Source organism: Parasteatoda tepidariorum, chromosome 11 (genome assembly GCF_982258835.1).
Source record: "Parasteatoda tepidariorum strain Cologne lab strain chromosome 11, Ptep-v5.0, whole genome shotgun sequence".
NCBI lineage: Eukaryota > Metazoa > Arthropoda > Arachnida > Araneae > Theridiidae > Parasteatoda > Parasteatoda tepidariorum.
This window is the reverse complement of record NC_141765.1, coordinates 37,194,964-37,214,928: the sequence shown is the minus strand read 5'-3', so window position 1 is coordinate 37,214,928 and position 19,965 is coordinate 37,194,964. Positions and strand designations below refer to the sequence as shown.

At 29.0% G+C, this 19,965-nt stretch overlaps 1 protein-coding gene and 1 long non-coding RNA gene across 3 annotated transcripts in view; one reads left to right on the top strand and one right to left on the bottom strand.

Annotated features, from left to right (window-relative positions):
• The window catches only part of LOC107443761 (proton channel OtopLc), a 31,753-nt gene extending 16,592 nt beyond the window's left edge, over positions 1-15,161 (top strand). For both annotated transcript variants that reach the window (XM_016057725.4, XM_016057726.4), the window contains exons 5-7: positions 419-573; positions 4,953-5,199; positions 11,266-15,161. In XM_016057725.4, the coding sequence (XP_015913211.2) occupies positions 419-573; positions 4,953-5,199; positions 11,266-12,152 (1,289 nt within the window). In that variant the 3' untranslated portion in view covers positions 12,153-15,161. The remainder of the gene's footprint in view (positions 1-418; positions 574-4,952; positions 5,200-11,265) is intronic.
• The window catches only part of LOC139427066 (uncharacterized), a 72,186-nt gene continuing 54,649 nt past the window's right edge, over positions 2,429-19,965 (bottom strand). Inside the window, exon 3 of the long non-coding RNA XR_011638227.2 lies at positions 2,429-2,565. This is a non-coding gene — a long non-coding RNA (uncharacterized LOC139427066). The remainder of the gene's footprint in view (positions 2,566-19,965) is intronic.

The following is a 19,965-nucleotide window of genomic DNA, read 5'->3' as shown; positions in this document are numbered from 1 at the left end:
GTTGGTATTTCTGATGAAAATTTCATTAAAAATGGTGCAAATCAAATTGAAGATGCATTTTAAGTTGTTTCTTTTAAACAGAATTCTTATTTTTACTTATTTGAAGAGTAATATGTTCTTATTGAGATTATTTATTATTTCTTTTCAATAAATATGAACAAGTTCTAATTTATATATCTTGGATGCCATGAACTATAAAAATTAAAATAGCTTACAGTTCATGAAAGTGATAAATAAAATAATTTTTTGATAAAATTATTTTGTTGTTTATGTTTACTTAAAATAAAGTGAAGTTTTATTTTTAGTTTTTTATTATTTTTTAAAATTTTTTATTATTATTTTTTTAAGTAAATAATAGTGCACTAAGCTTCTCTTGTCATTCTTTTTTTATTTATTTATTTATTTATTTTCTTTTTAGTGTTTGGCTTAGTGGTGCTTATTTCAAATGGATTAGAGGCGCTAACTATATTTATGTCTCCTATTACTTGTTTATACCTGGCTAGCACAACTCAAACTATTTTGCGTTTTATTTTTAATGGCCTTCAGATAGCATTTTTTCTATTAAACTCAAAAGTAAGTCATTATAATTTTTCTCAGCTTTCTATTTTAATTCTATACTAGTTATAAAATATAGTCAATTTGTTATAACTATTTACTGAACTATAGCTATTTACTGAAATATTAATGTAGCTTAATTTTTTTTTTATGAGCCTGACCTTTTTATCTTTTATTTGATCCAAAGAGGTAACAACTTCTTGTTCTTTCTTTTTGTAATCTATTTACAATAGACTTAACTGTTCAAACCAGGTTGAGTCAGTATGGGAGAAAGAAATATTACCCATGAAACCGTTGTGTTCTTTTGCCCATATTGGTTTCATTGTCCTCATCAATACTGCAAATGTATTCCAGAGGATTGCATTTTAAGTCCACCAAATTCTGGATGAACTTCTTTGTCTTTATCATTTTCTCTAGAGTTTGTATGAAATTATTTCTTATCATGGAAAAAGTCTTAGCAAAAGATAAAAAACTTTTTCTTTTCCAGATTAAATTATTTCATTAAAACTTTCCTTAGCAGTTAAATAATTCTTCTATTAAATTATTCTATTAATGATGTGAACAGAAATTTTACCATGAAAGAGAAAGATATAGCGTTAAAGTATGAATTCCACCGAATACTGTTTCTACCATGGTAAAAGAAAAAGAAATATTTTTAAATGATATTAATTCATGAAGTCTCTGACAAAAAGGATTATTACTATTGTTTTAAAGGAAAAAACTGAAGTTGACCGTCAAGTAATAACAATAAAGTCAGAAACTAAGATTTCCCTTAAGTCATATTTTTTGTTGCTTCTATTAGGTTTAAGTTATCAGAAACTGACATTTTGACTTTTAAATCATGGTGAAGAATTACTAATTTCATTCTTTATTAGTGTGATTTTTTTATTAAATATAACTTTGATAATTGCATGCTCACTGAAATATTTAAACCAAAAAAGTAGATTTAGTCCTCTTATACTACCAAATATTGAAGAATTTTGATTATTCTGTCCCCTAAAGAAAACTATACATTTTTTCTTTTTGTAAACTAAAATGAAATTATGTAAACGGGAACCACCCTAATCAATTTCGTAAACTATTACTAGTTATTAATAAAAAATATGAATACTAGTAAAAATTATTCTGTCTTTATTTATAAAAGATAATGAATCTTAGTTTTAACAGGTTCTGTAATAAGTGCAATGAAATGTTATTTTTGAGGGATTTGCATTATTAAAATTGTTTGTCTTTTTAAAAATGAATTGACAAAAATCAAAAGCTTAGGGTAACAATGATAAATCACACTTTTAAGTTATCTAGGACAGCCTTTTCTAGGAGAGAAAATTCTATGATTTCTAAGATAAGCAATAAGATTTTTCTGTGTATTGTGCTGTTATCTTATGAAAATTTTGAAAACTTGTAACTACATGGGAACAATATTAAGGAACAGTTTGATGTAAAAATGTAGTCTTTGGAGAAATATGTTAATATTATATTAATTCTTTTATTTTAATAATAAAAAATATGTACACATAATGTTTTATTATTAAAATAAAAGAATGAAACTTTGAATCAGTTTTATTCGTTTTGTAAATAGTTTATTTGGAATGAGAAACAAAGCTTAATTAATAAATTTTCTACCATTTTTTCTTTATTTAACTTTTGACCTTATATACTACTAAAACATTTAAAAAGAAATACTATCAAGAGCCTTCTTTAGCATTTTTTTAAACCTTTACTCATAAACTATAAAATTTCATTTTAGTTATATTATTAGAAACTGATAAAATTTATTTGTTTGAACAATGAGAAATAATTTAAATAAAATATATATCATAGAAAGTGTCTTGAAAAAAATATTGTTATTTTAAGAATAAAAACATTAAAATGATTAGGATGCTTTCATAATAATCAAGACACTTATAGTGTTGACTTCTGAAATATGGAGCTGAGCTGCAGTTTTATATGTTTCTTCTCTTCTCTGCCTAGATCTGTTTTCAAACTGTGTTGCATAGTATACAAGCTGGGCTGCAATAAATAAATAAAATAAAAGGTTAAAGAAAATTCAAAGAATTATAATTGAAAGCAAAATCTACAAATTTATAACACTGATAAAAAAAAGTTGATTCTTAACATGTTTTAATGCTAAGCACTATTACATTTTTGCCATCAAAAACTGGTTAAAAATCTGAAATTGTAGTTACAGAAGTTATAATGCATAATGCAGTTTCATTTATGACCTAAAAGTGAGTAATATTTTTTCTTTAAAAATCCAATTTGCTTGAAAGTTTTTGCAATTTTAAGTACATTTTTAAAAATTCTTTTTTTTTTTTTTTTTTTTGCTTTATATGATGATAATTAGTATTCAGTTGTAGAAAAAATATATTTTTCGCTTGAGGTATACATTTTATAAGCTTTTGCTTGACATGATGTCAAAAGTAATAAAAAAATATAGATAAAATTGAGGAAAAAAAGTTAAAAAATTAGATGTTGCCAGATATCAATCTTAACATTTATGAAGTTTTTAAAAATACAAAATATTCAAAAGAAACCATTTAAAATTTCAATTGTTACATAATATATGGTTGTCATTATATATTGAAAACAAGTAAAATTACTTCTTGTGTCACATAATCAGTATTCCTAAGTTTTAAAATTTTTTTTAATTGCAGCTGCTTATTTTACAAATCTTAATCCAAATAATTATTTATTTTGTTACAATTAACATAGTAACAAAATGTTCTTACATAAAATTATTATAATTAAATATTTTAAAAAGAAAATATATTTTTAAGAAAAAATATTAACTTTCAGGTAAAAGACTTAAGATAACCCAGATAGTTTTGTGTGCTATTACAATGACATGAAAAAATAAATTTTCTTTACTGTTATACAGTAATGTGTAGGTTCATTAATTGTGTGGGTAATACTTAGGTATGTTAGTAAATATAGCCAAGCCTCTTCCTCAGACTGCATTTTGGCTGCTGATAATAAAAAAATACTAGAAATCAATTTATTTCTATTTATGGAGAACATTGGTAGCCAAAGTTAGATTTTCCAGTAGGATAATGCCTCCAATTACATTGTTAAATCTTCTAAGTGTTGGTTTTTGCATATAAGGTGCATGTCATGAATGGCCTACCTGAACTATTGAAACTGACCTTTTACCTGGCCTATGGGGATATCCCTAAGAAAATGAGAGAGAGTTGTCTTCAGTAGGACTGTATACATCAAAAAGCAGTTTCAGTTTGTGGTAGAATTAAGGAGCTGTCATAATTTGAACTTTGGATAATATTGATTCAAATATTCTCGAGGGTTTGATAAATAAATACATAACATCATATATTTCAAGTCATATATAAACATGACAGATTTATTAGCTATAATTAGAAGTGTCTCCATTTTGATTTTTTTCCCTTTTCTTTATTTGATGTTCTTTTTCTGTCCAGTTATGGTAAAGAATGAAGGCCGATTTATTTAGTTAGGACGCATTGTATGGTTAACTATTTTTACATGTATTGCATAATTTTATTGCTATAATATTATAAAGGATTTTGTTTATATAGTCTACTACCATTACAACTAGTGTTGATTTGGAAAATAAAGGAGGGTTTACTTAATGCTTAGGTTTATATAAAGTGAAAAATCAAACGTAATCTCACATTAAACAGAGAAGCAATTGTTTTGGTATAACAAAGCATTTCTTCATTGTTTAGCTAACATCAATGAATTTACTATCATTAATTTTCAAATAATTAGTGCAAACTTTGCTTATATATATGCGCACCAGTTTAAATTGTTTTATCTCTGTACTTTACTTTAACTTAGTTTTAAAATGATAAAAAAACATTTAAAAAATGTTTTAATCTAAATAATTTCTTAAAAATGATTGAATGTGCTTGAAAAGAAGAGTTAAAATTTCTTTTTTTATGAAAAAGAAATTTTATCTCAAGAAAGTTTCTTTTTTTATAAAACTTTTTTTATTTATCCTTATTTTGTTATCTTTATAGCTATTAAATTACAATTTTATACCTACTATTAATTATAATATTCTAGATATATCAAATTATGATATATAAAAAATTCTACTTCTTACTAGGAAAAAAATATAAGTAATTTTTTTACATTTATTAAAACTGTTTTAATTCCTATAAGATTTTTTTGTAATGCTGATTTATTTGTTGTTTAGTATTATTTTACTAATTCCTTTCTATCCAACTTGTACTGCATTTTTATGAGTGAACTGTTTTTATCTGCATTAAAGAATAGTTGGAATAACTCTTAGGTTTTTTTTTTATAATGCTGTATTACGAAAAATGCTTTTTTTTTCTGCATTCATTTCAATTTTTGGACAAATGTAAAATTAAAAATTCTTTGTTTCATCTTTATTTCTAATTTTATCATTATTTATGTAGGAAATATGGAATATTTTTGGGTGTGTTAGAAACTTAGCGTTTATGCATTTACTGGCTACCAATCTTACTGTGTGGATACGATTATTACTTTGGGAGAGTGCTAAAGATTGGGAATCAGCAGTTCATGTAAAACACAATTCATCCAGGAAGTGGCATCAAAATGAATTAAATATTACCCTTCATTCTTTAGAATCAGATATAAACTCTGTGGATTCCAGTAAACATTCTCCTATTCATACTGTACATTGTAAGTTGATATTTAACTTTTGTTCCAGTAAATATTGTTAAGTGATAAGCAATGCATTTAGAAATTTTTAATATTTAACAATTATCAAGTCTTGTATAATGTAAAATTTCTTTTATTATAGCCTCAGTATAAAATACCACTTCATTTCCAAATATTTTTATACAGGATTTTCAACAGGGTTGCCACTCCACTGGGAGAACAGGGAAAACCTGGAAAATACAGGGAATTTAAAAATAACAGGGAAAATGCAGGGAATTTTGAGTTTTTCTTTAGAAACTGGGAAAATACAGGGAATTTTGTTTCTTATTTTTGTCTTTTAAAAAATGGTGACCACTCAAAGCGTAATCTATGGGATGTTTAAGGATGATTTTTCAGCTATACTAAACTATTTCATTTATCATAGCATTATTTAAGTACGTTCAGCTGTTTTCCCACCGATTAAAACTAATAAATATAGTTAGCCCTATATAGCTCACACAAGAGCACAGTAATTGTTGTTTCCTCTTAATATATTGTGTATAACATGTACAGGGAAAATACAGGGAATTTTGTTTCCAGATTTGAGTGGCAACCCCAATGCCAATACAAATTTTTTTAATTCTTTTCAAAAATGAAATGCTGATACTTGTTAGCTTTTCTGATTCTGGCAAAAGACTTCCATATTTTTTACCTGTTTTATGATCTTTTGATCAAAATCAAAACTCTTTCACTATTTTTAAGTTTTTTCTTTTCATACAATTAATTTTTAAGTAAGAGAGAAATTTTTAAAAAAGCACAAATAAAAAAATATTTATTTTTAAAGCTATTGAAGTGCGCTGTTATAATAAAATAATAAGTCATCAAATCTTCCTCATGTTTTCACCTTTTTTTTTTTTTTTTTTTGCTTGTTACCAGAATAAATCAAGTAGTTCAAGTAGAAAAATTCTGTGTTGCAAATCACACGAGTTACTTAGTGCAAACAAATAATCCTTGTTTCTATTCCACAGAGATGAATTTTTTTTGCTTTTTTAAAATTTTTTATACAGGATGACAATAAATAATGGGGATAAATATTTTCAAAATTTTTTCATTAATCTAAAGAAATTTAAGAAAAATAATAATTGCTTTGACCTTTTCTAAAAACATATTCAAAATTTTTTTAAGTGGTTCCTCGGTGAGTATAGGGCCAAACGTGGCTTATAAAAATGTGAAAAATAAACAATGCAAACACACAATATCTTAGTATTCCCAGTTTATCACACACTTTCCTTCCAACAACATTTAGACAAATTTTCAGATTTTTTTAAAAATGGCCCGTTTGAGTTATGATCATTCAAATGTAGCTCAGGATTAGCTTGCAAAGAGCCTGATTTTCCAACGTATACAGTCTTTGTTTAAAATAAAATTTGCCATAAAACTACTATAAGGACTTTTAGATTGCTGTCTTCACTTATTCAAAAATATAATTATTTAGTACGAAAAAAGGAAACTCTGCCAAAACTTGGTTCTGTTTTTTCTACTTAACATAGATAAAATAAATGTAATTAAAGTTTAAGTTTCATTTAGTATTCAAGTAATGGAAAAAAAAATACTGGAATATGTTAAATAGTTTTGATACCGTTACCCAATTAAAAATGTGTCTTCTTCATGTTATTTTTTTTAAAATGAGATTTTTGGTTACTACTGTATCAACAAAATTTTATTTATTACTTGTTCAAAATCTTTTTAGGATATTTCATAACTCTAGCAACCGTAACAACATTTATTTTTTCAAAAAAAAGTCAGTAATAATCACCTGATATATTTTGATAGTAGCTGCTCGAATTGAGATAAAATGACTTGAAAGTTATCACATTCTATTATTCTTAAAAATATAGGAAATAAATATCTTATTGAATTATTAAGTGAAATCGTTGTTTAAATCTTCTTCTTCCTAATCCCCAAAATTAGCTTGACTAAACAATGTCCATGAAATTCATGACCTGGAGGAAGTCGGCTACCAAAAGTGGGTTTTCTAGAATGTCCCTCTTGTCCAGTCCAAGACAGTCCAGTATATGTTGGGAAGAAGCCTGCATGTTGTGGCACCTGGGGCAGTTTGGGAAGATTTTAACACTACCCTCGAAAGAAAGAGACTTAAGGTGGCCGCTGGTAAGCGCTGTTTGATCCTTGCTGTTGCACCGAATGTTGAGTGCACCTCCTGGACGGGTGCTCTGGTACCAGTGATGTTTGGGGGGTACGAGCATGGAATCATTGTCTTCTTTTTCGATGCCAGTTCCATGAAGGTGAGTGAATTTGGACTCATCAAAGTACCTTCTGTCCCCTCCTTAGCCAGAGTGTCGGCGATATCATTGCCCAGAACCCCAACGTTAGAAGGGATCCACTGGAGGTGGACTTCACGCAGTCGTGAGAGGATTTTAAGTTTGTGCAGGATTGAAGCACCTGTTTTGTCTCTCACCTTCCTCCAATGCGATAAGTACTGTATGGAACTGAGACTGTCAGAGTATCCAGATATTATTGTGATCCTGTAGCGTTAGAAGTGATTCCAGGGCAGTATCAATAGCAATGAGTTCACTTCTAAAAACTGACCAGTAATCAGGATTCCTTTTGGTGATGTTAAAGGAGTAATTAATTGATTTAATGTAGACACTACTGCCAGATGATGATGTGTCCATCTTGCTTCCGTCTGTGTACACCAGTATTGAGTGTTTGGGGATAGTATTTATAACCTCCAAAGCAAGTTGTTTAAGCATCACCAGGTGATCCAATTTCTTGTTAACTTGTGATGAAAGGTGTTGGTGGAAATAAACCCCAGGAAGTCCTTCAGTTGGGTCAATGAATTGTTTATTAAGGCAATCCTCAACATTTCCAGCAAGAACTTTGTTAACTACAACCTGGCTAAATGGGCTATTCTTCTTTAGTCTTTGGTTGCTGCTCCACCTTTGTAGATAATCTGCTGTTCTGTTTTGGTGTCCGAGGCTAGAGCTTATTAAAGTATTTAGTTAGGAAATAATTTCTTCTGAGGCCTAAAGGCTAGAGGTCGGCCTCAAACAAGATAATGTCATTTGGGCAACTGTTTCTGAGTTCAGTAATAGTGCAAGCAGCAGAAAGCTGGACTCATTCAAGAAGTTGAAGGTTTGAAGCAGATGCACAACTATAGACTGGTGCTCCATATTCCAGGATTGGCCTGATGAGAGCAAGATATGCGGCTCTTAAGGTGGTAGCGTCAGCACCCCAATCTCACCCAGCAATATACTTTAAGATTTCTCTTCCTATTTTTCAACACTAAGTTGTTGATATGCTTATTGTTGGTGAGTTCAGGATCTAGAAAGAAGCCCAAGTAACTGGGGTGTTTTTCAACAAGTAGAGTTTGACCATACAGGGTGATATTGGGTTGAAATCTGTAGAGTCGTTTGTTAGTAGTGACGAAACTAATAGATGATTTTGAATGATTAAAGGTTAATTTGTTACTCTTTGCAAATTCTTGAATTTCCATTAAAGTTAGATTAAGGTTATTTTCGATATTGCTGACATCTGAATCAGAGCACCATAAGACAATGTCGTCAGAGAATAGTCCTACCTCACATCACTTCGAAATGACCCTCTCAATGCCGGCCAGAAACTAACAAAACAGAGTTGGACTCAGGGTGGATTCTTGTGGAAGTCCCTGCTTCTGTGTAGAGGTGTCAGATAAAACATTGTTGAACTTAACGTTAAAAAGTCTGTATTTCAAGAAATCATTAATCCATGGCAAGGCAAATCCATCAATTTTGAAGAAAGTAAAGAGTTTGACAATAAGTTTTTGTTTCCAAACTCTATCAAATGCCTTAGTCAAGTCCAAAAAGGCAGCTCCAGTATGTTTAGTGGGCCGGTGATTATGGGCATCACATATTCGCTGTCCAAAGAATAGTACGTGATCTGTAGTACTGTGTCCTGTCCTAAAGCCGTATTGTTCCTTCGGAAGTAAGTTATGCCTCTCAGGAAAAAAGACGAGTCGATTTAAAATCATCCTTTCCATAATCTTGCAAGCAGTGCTGGTGAGTGCGATTGGCCTATAACTATCGGGAGAGCTAGCTTCTGTGTTGGGTTTTCTGATCAGAATGATGATTGCTCTTTTCCACTCATTGGGAAGGCGACCTAGTCGCCAAGATTGATTTATGATGTCTAGGAATCTACTCAAAAACTTCTTACTCAGATGTTTTAACATTTGACCTTGGATGCCTTCCGGTCCCGGGGACTTGTTAAGATTTGCTCCATTCATTGCACTCGTCAATTAGTGCAAATTAAAGTTACTTGTGAAGATTGTGTTTCTTGTTGAAGAGGTGCGACAACCATGTAAAACGTTTTTGGCCTTATTTTTGACCTTTGAATCCTCCTTGGAAAAATTCAAGGTGCTTGCATCCCGATAAAATAAACCTAATAGGTTAGCAGCCGATTTGTCGTCTTGTGCAAAATTACTATTTTCGTCAACAATGGTGTTAAATTTTTCGCGTTGCTGTTGTTCCTTATTGAGGCTCTTAAAAATTTTCCAAAGTTTAGTGTCAGATGATCTTGAGTCAAACTTGGAGCAAAGTTGCAACCATTTCAATCTTTTGTTTCCAGCAGAAGATCTTCTGATGTCTGCATTGACCCTGTTTAGCTCAATTCTAGAATGAACATTAGTAGAGTTGGTCAGCTCTGTGATCAGTTAATTCCTCTTGTCCAACAGTGGCTTTAACTGAGGGGAATTATGATTGAAAAATGGAATATAATTCTTCACGTTACCTCTTGGAATTGTCCTACGAGCTGTCTGTAATATGGCATATTTGAAAGATTTCCAATTGCAATTTATATCCTCTTCAAGCTGTGTGGTTGTTTCATTATCTAGCTTTGTAGTGAAACTGCTCCAATCAGCTTTTTTGAAATTCCAATACCTTCTGCTTGTTTTTTGTAGTCATTGGCGCTTGCAGAGTTCAATCAGAATAGGTAGATGGTCACTACCAATGTTCTCCAACACTGACCATTTGCAGCCAGGAGAAATATCAGGAGTAACTAAGGCTATGTCAAGTGCCTTGAAATTGTTGTAACTGTAAGAGAAGTGCGTTGTGGATCCATCATTGAGTAAAGTAAAGCCGCTATCATCCAGTAAGTTTAGGAGGGTTATTACCTCTCTGATTTTGATCTGACCAACTCCAAATTTGGTGCTTTGCGTTAAGATCCCCAATGAAAATAGTGTTATCAACAAAGCCATCACAAAAATTAGTTGGAAGATCTTTGTTATTTGGATGATAAAGATTGATAATGTTAAGCAACTTACCTCTCTAAGCCACCTGGATTCCCTGTGTCTCAAGGTCAGAATTGTTCCCAATGAGCTATTGATGTCTAAGCTCCTATAATTAATGTCTCTGATGAGAAACGCAAGGCCACTTCCATTGCCTTGTCTATCACAAAGGGAGATGTTATATCCCTTTACTTTAAGTTACACATTGTTATTTAATTTGGTTTCTTGGAGGGCAACAATCTGTACCCCATGAGTGTTTGCAAGTTCCAACACCTGATCTAGTTTGACTTTTGAGGCTGTGGTTGCGATCCCATTGATGTTTCATTGAAGGATTTTCAGAGTTCCATTGGAAGTACTTGAGGAAGGTAGTATATTTTTCGAGCGTGGTCCACTTCCAAATCAACAAACGCGATCCTTTTTATCCTGCACGACGATCGAAGCAGTATGAGAGTTAGAACAAGACATGAAATTCATAGTTGGGGTAATAATGCAGCTTCTGAAGTTCTATGACTGGAGCACTATGCTGGCAGAAGTCTGACTTGGCTCCTTCGCCTGTTGAATTTAGCTGAGTGTAATGGAACGGCCTTCTCGCCAAGGGTGACCTTTCCAGGAGTAAAACTCCAGACGTACATCACCCGTTCCACCCCCTCGCCACGATGAGGCAGCCAACAGGACTTGAGGGGGTCCATTCTTGATAATGTAGCTCAAAAATTTTCATAACTGGATTAAAAAAAAGCTATGATTTATACCGTAAAATATAAACAAATCTTTAATTTTTGCATCACAATTAACTTTTTCATACTTTTATATACTATTTTCTCCTATTTTAGATACTTACAACTGCTACTGGAGAGTTAAAAATTCTGATGAAATGGATGTTATATCAGTTCAAAGTTGTCTTGAGAATTCTACTGTTGGATATGCCTGGTCCAAAACAACTGAATTTTTATATCCAATTATATCTCAATATTATTTCATAATTTTGTGTATTATATATATTATATGGATTAATGGCGATTCAAATCACATTGATAATTATTGCTTTACTTCACCTAAAAAGAGCAGGAATGAGTCTGTATGTAGCCGATCTACTAAAGGTCTCTTCCTTGGGTTAATAATTTTGGCTGTGTGTGTTATAATATCTATAGTATTTTTTTCAGTATCTACTGATTTAAGATTTTCTCTTAGAATTTTGTATTGTGTAATTTTTGGTTCATCATCATTTTCTGCTTTCATGGGAACAATACAATCCTGTAAAATGAAAGCCAGAAACTTTTCTGATACTTATTACAATGGCTTTCTACAAAATTTTGGTCTATTAGCTGTTTACATCTATGGATCTTGTAATGTGTTGGCTGGTGCTATTTCAGATGAGGAAATGAGCTTTGTGCTCATCATTGAAGCAGTTTTCATGGTGGTTCATGCTTCTATTCAAAACATATTCATTACTCAAATTTCTCAAAAGAAAGTTGATCAGTCTAACTACAATGAAAAGCCTGCTAGACAGTCAGTCATGTTTCTCTTTCTTTGTAATATTTCTTTATGGATTGCTGAGTGTGTTATATCCTGGACTATAGTAAAAAGAGATCTTCAGTTGTACACTTTTGGTAATATAGCTTGGCCTCTTATAACTCGAATGGTATACCCAGTTCTTGTGTTTTATCGGTATCATTCAGCTGTCCTACTTTATAAAATTTGGAAAAAATCCTATTCATAAATTTTAACATTTTGATTTAAATGCAAGTAGCTGATTTATTTCATAAGTAAAATCAGCTTTATGTACTGTGAAATTGCAGTTGAATTTGAATGCTTTTTCACTGAAGAATTGAAGTTCAACGAATTAAAACATAAATGTTGTATGATAATGGTGCCTTATTAGCATTTTTAGCTTTCTTTTCTGAGTATCAATATTGAATGATATTTTCTCAAGAATTCTTATATTTTGTGAGAGTAACTATTTATGCAAAAAAAATTTATTATTTTTTTATAATGCAAAATTTATGTGGAAATATTGTAAAAACTTTTTTAAAAGTTAACTAAAAAATTGAAAATATTTTAAAGTTTAGTCTGTTGAAAATTATTCGCTAGCATAAGTATTTGACTACAACATTGACTACACTATTATACTTCATTCAAGTTTTATTAAAATTTAATGCAAGTTGTAATTTTTTTTTACTTTATTGTAATAGCCTTGAACATGAATGGTCTCTTAAATAAATATCTTTTGCACACGTTTAATTTTTTACACAAAAAAGTGCACAGCATTTTAGTTTATGTTTCTTGGTGAAAAAATACTTTTAAAATGGTTTTATCAAAGGGTTTAGATCTGATTTTTTTTTGCATTGTTTTGTTCATTCAGTTTTATAATGATCTGGTTTTTTTGTTAGGTTTTCCTCCCTTCTATATAGGACTCGGAGAAAAAGTTCAAAACTTAATTTTTTTTATTAAAATCTATTTTTAAATTATCTTCATTTTATAATTAAGTAAATTAATTTTTTATTAATCTCAGTTTTTTTTCCAATTTGAATGGCTGAAATCATTTCCTCTCATTAACGAAATTAAAATGTATTGTAATATAAGTTAATATATAATTTTCAACATATTTTATGTGGCATATTGTAATCTTGTATTATTAAAGTCCATGTTAGTCTTTGTATTTTAGATTTCTTTTATAAACTAGTTTACATTTACAATTATGTAGCTTTCAAACTTCATTTACACTACAAATACTTAGTCTTGAGTATATTTTTAAAGTGTAACTTAAAAAATCACTTAAATTTTTTAATTTCTCTTGCTAATTTGTTGTTTAATAGTTAGTTTTTTTTCTCTTTAAGTCTTTTCTCTCTCTCCAAAGTGGTCCTTTAATTTTGTGCTATTTTTATCAGTTTGATGTATTTTTTTTTATCTGATAGTGGTACAAATGCTTTAATTTAGTTCATTTTATATTTAAGTGTTTTGAATTAAATGTCCTATTATATTGGTGCTTTACAATTTACACTTTTATTTTATGTATATTAAATTTTTGTGATGTTTTTATTTTATAAACTTGTTTATTTTTATGTTTTACTTAATTTGGTATTATACTCTTCTTTATTTCCAAATTGATGGTTTTATATTGGTTAAATGTGTGAGTGTTACCTTTTCTTAAAAAAATTCTCAAAATTGGTTATTTGAAACATGAGTATAGTAAACAACTATTTTACAACCTTTGTTGGACTCATGATTTTATGACTTAATTGTTTTTTCAAGTTATTAATTATTTGAAAAGTTTATTTTAAGTATTAGAGAAACAGTATTTCTTTAAAAATTAAATAATTTCCAGTTCACATCATTGTTTAAATTTATTTATTTCATATTGAACTGTGTTGCAAGCTGTAGTGTGGTTTCAAAGTTAATAATTTTTTTCTACTTGAAATTGGGATAAATTTCCTTTTAACAAATGAAACTATAGTATATTTTTTGATCATGTAAGAGTTCAGATTCTACATTGAAGAATAATGATTGAATTTACTTTAGCTTGTAGAAACAGCTATATAATGATGGCATTTTATTAATACCTTTACGTAATATGTGTATAGAATAAAATTTATTTGTTACTAAATATTGATATATATTTATATATATATGCTTTTAATATTTTTGATGTTGGGGAAAATTTAGGAAAGATACTTTTTAATCTTTTTTCTTTTTAAATTTTTTTTGGCAAGTCTTTCATTCTATTTTCTTGCAAAACTGCTAAAAGTATTATATCATAGTATTTTTTTTTTCTTCTTATTGTTGATTTCACTTTTTACACAATAAATAATTTGAAAGGACTATCGTTGCAGTGAAATTAATATTGGTTCTTACTTTATTTTCATTGTTGTATGATTTACAGATTCAAATTAGTGAAGTATCATTTTTAAAATTAAATTCAATTGCTATCAACGAGTTCATAATGAATGTGTTTTCAATGGAGATAAAATACATAATTTGATATCCATTAACTTAGATATGTAAATCAAACCTTATAAGGCTATAAAGGCTATCTTTTCATCAATTGCAATTTTAATTTTTTCATAGTTTTGTTATCCAGGCCATACATGTAATCAACATATTTGAAATTGTTTTAACTGAAGTGAAAATGAAACAAGTGTTGATTTTAAACTTTTATTCCCGGTGTGATTTCAGCGTTGGAGTAAAATTATGTATTGATTCTCTTTCATGAGTTTTATTCTATTGTTTGTTTTAAATGTTAAGCAGCATGTAGACTGTTACAAATGTTGGCTCCCAATTCAGCTCTTGTTGGAATTATATTACTTTCCAATATGACTAATTGTTATCTTTTTCTTCCTTTTGTACAAAAATACCTATAGCTGTACAGCTAGAGGAGTTATCTATTTTTCAGGGATCAAAGTAACCTAAATATTTGGCAAGATATTTTCTTTAAACTATTAAAATTTTTTATCCTATAATTGTTTTTTTAAGAAAATATATTACTGTTACAACATTTGTCTAAACAATTTTATATTGAATATATATGTATGTTTTTGCTATTATTTTTATAATGCTCTTTTCAACCAAATTTATCTGCATTCTTGTTACAATGTTGAACATATTTTTATTATAGTATATTGTTAAGGGAAATATTTAAATGTTTAAGTACAAGATGTGGAACTTGTGCCATATAACTATTTTGTAACTGATTGTATGCTTTTTTTTAAATAAATATCACTTAAGGTCTCTGTACATTGATATCATTTCATTAACAATTTTTTTAAATTTTAACATTTAGGATCAAACACATTTTACTTAGCATGCTATTGTGTGTGTTGTTTTTACCTGTGAGTAATGGTACTGACTTCATGCATTAAGCTAGATGATGAGAGTAGTGTTTTCAAGTGCAGTAATCTAATGGTAGTGAGTTTATATAATTGTATTTTGGTATTCTTTTTAGCTTAATTGTCTCATTTAGATCATACCTTGAACATTTGGATCTCATTGCTCATCTAAGTTTTTGGATCACTATTTTGTCAAGGCTCTTATCTCATCAGTGGCAATTAATATTTCCTTTTGTTTCATTTTAAGCTGTAATTTTCCTAAAATCTATAACATAGAATTCTTGTTTAACTTTCTAGTTCTGTTTGTCAAAAATACAATTTTTAAAATACTATCTTAAGATTTTAATGAACTTAGCTTAACTCTTGTCTTTTTTTTCCAAACATTTCTGAAGGTTATTTGCTAATAGTTTTCAGAACTGATCAATAAGTAAATAAATAAAAAATTAAAAAAGAAATCAGCTCTAAAAGTTTATTTTTTAGGAAATTAATATTAAAATCAAATCCTACTTCTAACGTTTGTTAACTAAATGGTATTTAAAAAATTCAAGTTAATAATTTAAAGTTTAAGGAAGATGGTAAATACAGGGTGTCTCAGTTAAGCGTTTCAGAACTTCTGAGAGGGGTAGGGGGCATCCTGACGACTCGAAATCATATAGCAATGTGGGGTCAGAAATGCTTTCCTGAAGCAGTGACGTACACAGAAGCACCATAAAGAAAAGAGACCGTAAGTGAAAAATCGTTTTAATAATGCATTGAAAAAAGCATAAGGCTCATGGGTCAAAGTAAGTGTTCGAAGTTTCTGCCACCGGCGACAATGCACACCTCACATCTCCGGTGCATGGGCATCCGAACATTCTGCAATACTCCAGGCATATCTCGAATTTCCCCGGCAGCTACTGAGATTCTTGTAACCAGCTCCTCAGCATTGTCAACGGGGGTGTCATAAACCAGTGTTTTCATATGACCCCAGAAATAAAAATCAAGACATGATATGTCGGGTGACTGAGGAGGCCAACGCACTGGAAAGCTCGTTTGGAACTTACGAACAGCGCCATCTACCGCGTCAGGAAAGCATTTCCGACCCCGCATTGCTATATGATTTCGAGTCGTCAGGATGTCCCCTACCCCCCTTTGAAGTTCTGAAACGCTTAACTGAGACACCCTGTATATTGCATTTGTTAATCAAGTTGTAGTTAGGTCATCGTTATTATATTAATTAGTATAAAATTATTAATTTGGTGAAATATTTGTTTTGGATATTCTAGAATAAACTTTTTTTTATTCAAAATAATATGAGGATAACTGCTTAGGCAGTTAAAAATTCTTCAATGGAAAATTTTTTGGGTGGGTGTTGCTGAATTAAAATAAAATGTAGTATAACATAATTGGGATTTTCGATTTCAATCTAGGACCATTACACCTGAAATTAAGAATGTTCAAATTATTAAAATAAAGATGTGCCAGTGAAAAGAAAGTAAATTTGCACAAACAATTGAATTACAAGCAAATTTTGACAATGTTAATCAATGCAAATTAAAAGTGCTTTGTATAATTTTGCTTGAAAGTTCTACATTCATATTGAGGGTAATATAATACATATGAAATAATAATAAAAGATGAATGGTTTCCTTAAACCTATGGATTTTGTAAGCAAAAAGTTAATAAAGGAGGGTGATTGGGTTACTTAACCACTGAATACAAATTTGAGTCAACATTCTGTTTACCTAAAAAAAAAAAGAGTTTCAAAAATATTAAGAGTTTCTAGAACAATGGTAACAAATTTTAGTTTTCTCCTGCAAATAAATCAATTGTGATAAATCTATTTTATAAATAATTGATATTTAAAATCAATTACTAATTAATATTTCATTATATTAAATATTAATAAATGTTTGTTTTTAGCAAATAATTACTCATTAGTACAATTTTTTTATTTCAATATGAATGTAATTTGCATCTTTTGTTAAATTTACTTTATTTTATAATTCGCCATTAAATCAATAAAATAAGCATTTCATGTTTAAAACTAGTCCATTGTTGTGTGAGTAAAGAAATTTTTTTTTAACTATGCCAAAATAAAAAAAAAACTACTAAAGCAATTCTTAACACTAGATTGCATAAAGAAATCATTTTGACTGCTTTTAATTTCAATTAGAAAAACAATGATGTATATAATGACACAATTTCTTAGAATTTTATACAGCATATAATTTTTTTTATTGTTAATATTTACTAATAACTTGTTATAGAACTGTAAATAATTTAAAAAATATTAAAAATTAATTTTAAACAAATTTCTTTACGCATTATTTATTCTTTCACAATCCAGTCATTTTGACTGCTTTTGGGCAATATAGGTATATACTAAGTTTGTCTTTCTAGTGTTAACTATTTTTTTTAATTTCATCTGAGAAAAGTAAATTTATTTACTGCCATGATACTTTTCAATGAAGTAGTTTTATCCTTTATTAATACATAAATTTTTTATTTAATTTTCATAAAGAAATACTGCTAATGTGTTTTTATTAAGGCAGAACAAAAATTGGGGTTATTAAAACCTGTGGACAATTGAAACATGCAGTGAAATATAATAAAAATTTTTAAACAAGGAAGAGCACAGGTTTATCAAAAATTTGAATTTAGCTCTAAAAACATAATGATATTGCACCGTTAATTATTTTTAGTCTTTTTACTCTTAAAAGTATAATCTTTACTGTTGCAAATGAAAAAATAGCATTTTGTTTCAATTGTTTCCCTCAGGTGAAAAAATTTCCCTCTCCTGATGTTCCTTCATCAGTAATTCTTTAACATACAAAGTTCCATAAAGACCACTTAATATACATTTTTAAAAATGAAAACATACTTTACAAATGGAGGTTTACGAACTAGTATTCAAGTGAGAAAAAAACAAAGAAGCTTTCGAAATTTGGCTGATTACAGAAGAAAACAAATGTAATTAACACCAGAACAAGTTTATTTAGAGGTTGAAAGTTGAAGATGTTTCTGATAATCCTCCTTCAACTCCTCTCTGTTTCTTCCTGCAGTCTAACTTACCTTATTATTTACTATGTTCACCTTCATGTGCTGTAATTTGTTTGATTTTGGTAGTGTTTTTGTTTTTCGCTCTCAAGTATCAATTTGAGAATGCGATGTAACTACTTATTTGTTTTTATTTTTGAAAAGATTCTAAAAATATAAATTATTCTTTATGGAACTCCTTGTTTGTATCACAAAAATGTGGAATCCCAATTAACTTTTGATAAAATAATCAGAATTTTACCTATTAATATACAAATTTCATGGTTTGGAGGCCTCACTTGTGATAGTTTTTTATGTGAAAAAATGTCTACGGCTAGTTAAGGGTTACATAGGTTTTGAAGGAAAAAGAAATATTTGTTTCGTTATTTTTTTAACTATCGTAAAGAGTTATTTTGTTCAAACTTTAAACATATAAAGGAACGATATGTTGTAAAATTTTTCTGAAAATTTTTTTTTCAAAATGTATCTGTTAAGAACTGATTTTCGAAGACCCTCTTAAAAAAATTATTCTCTCAAATGACGCAATTTCTTAAAAAAAAAAAAAATGCACCAGTTATTGGAAATTTAACACAACTCTTCTTAGAAAGAATTGGCTCGTGATCGAACAGAAGATTGAAAAAAAGCAAATTTTTTGCAAAGTTGTAAAAAAGTTATTTTCATTAAAATATCTCTTTTAATGAAATACAGCATATCTGAAACCATTTAAGACGGCAAATTGGACATCCCTTCTAGTTAAATTGATTAGCGCTGTGTTTACATCAACTGTGGAACGAGATGCCGCTGGACATCAGAAAGGATTTGTATGCCTCATTGTCCAACTGTATCGCAAACCGTATTTGCACCAAAGAGTACTAAAACCTCCAATCATTTCTATTTTTTCCTGGTATAAATGATAATTTTACTTATATATTTTAATCATTAACTATTATAAACTTTGAACTTACGAGTGTAAAATTTCATTTCATTCTGACAACTCTTTTTAGGTGCGCTAATATTTATGGCAATGAGTGTAGTTTAAGTTTTATAAACTTATCTATAAAGCACACACAATATTATATTTAGTTGTATGATCCTAAACTTGACTGATGGCATAAAAGTTAACAATAAAAGCAGTGTTGCTTAAATTAGATCAACGTTCAAAAATTACCCGACAAAATAGATTATTTTTTTGCTGATTGTTGTGCGTGTACCTGCCTATGATATAAGACTAAATTAAGAAGAAAAAAATTAAGACATAGGTTATCTGAAGGATTACGTTACTTCACTATTGTGGTGGCTCGAACCTTGAAAAGAGAATAGCTTAAAAAATTATTTTTGTTAAATTCTTTTCTCTTAAAAAGAATTTATTGGCCATTTAAAATTTCAACAATTCAATGTTTATTATTAATTTAAATTTCATGACATAAAAGCTTTGATCTCGGTTGCCCCAGTTTTCGTTTTTTTAAACTATAGTAGGTATAATTTTTTCAAACTATAACTAATGTTCCTCTTTATCGATTTTAAATAAAAGGTTTTGAATAACATGGTTGCCTACACATGCTTTTAAAACAACAAAAAGATTTTTTTAAGAGAAGCAGTTGGAGCATCATAAGTGAAATAAACACTACGATTTAATATTATTTCCTTATAATTAATATTATTTTGAAAGAAGTTTTCTTCACTTCCTGGCAA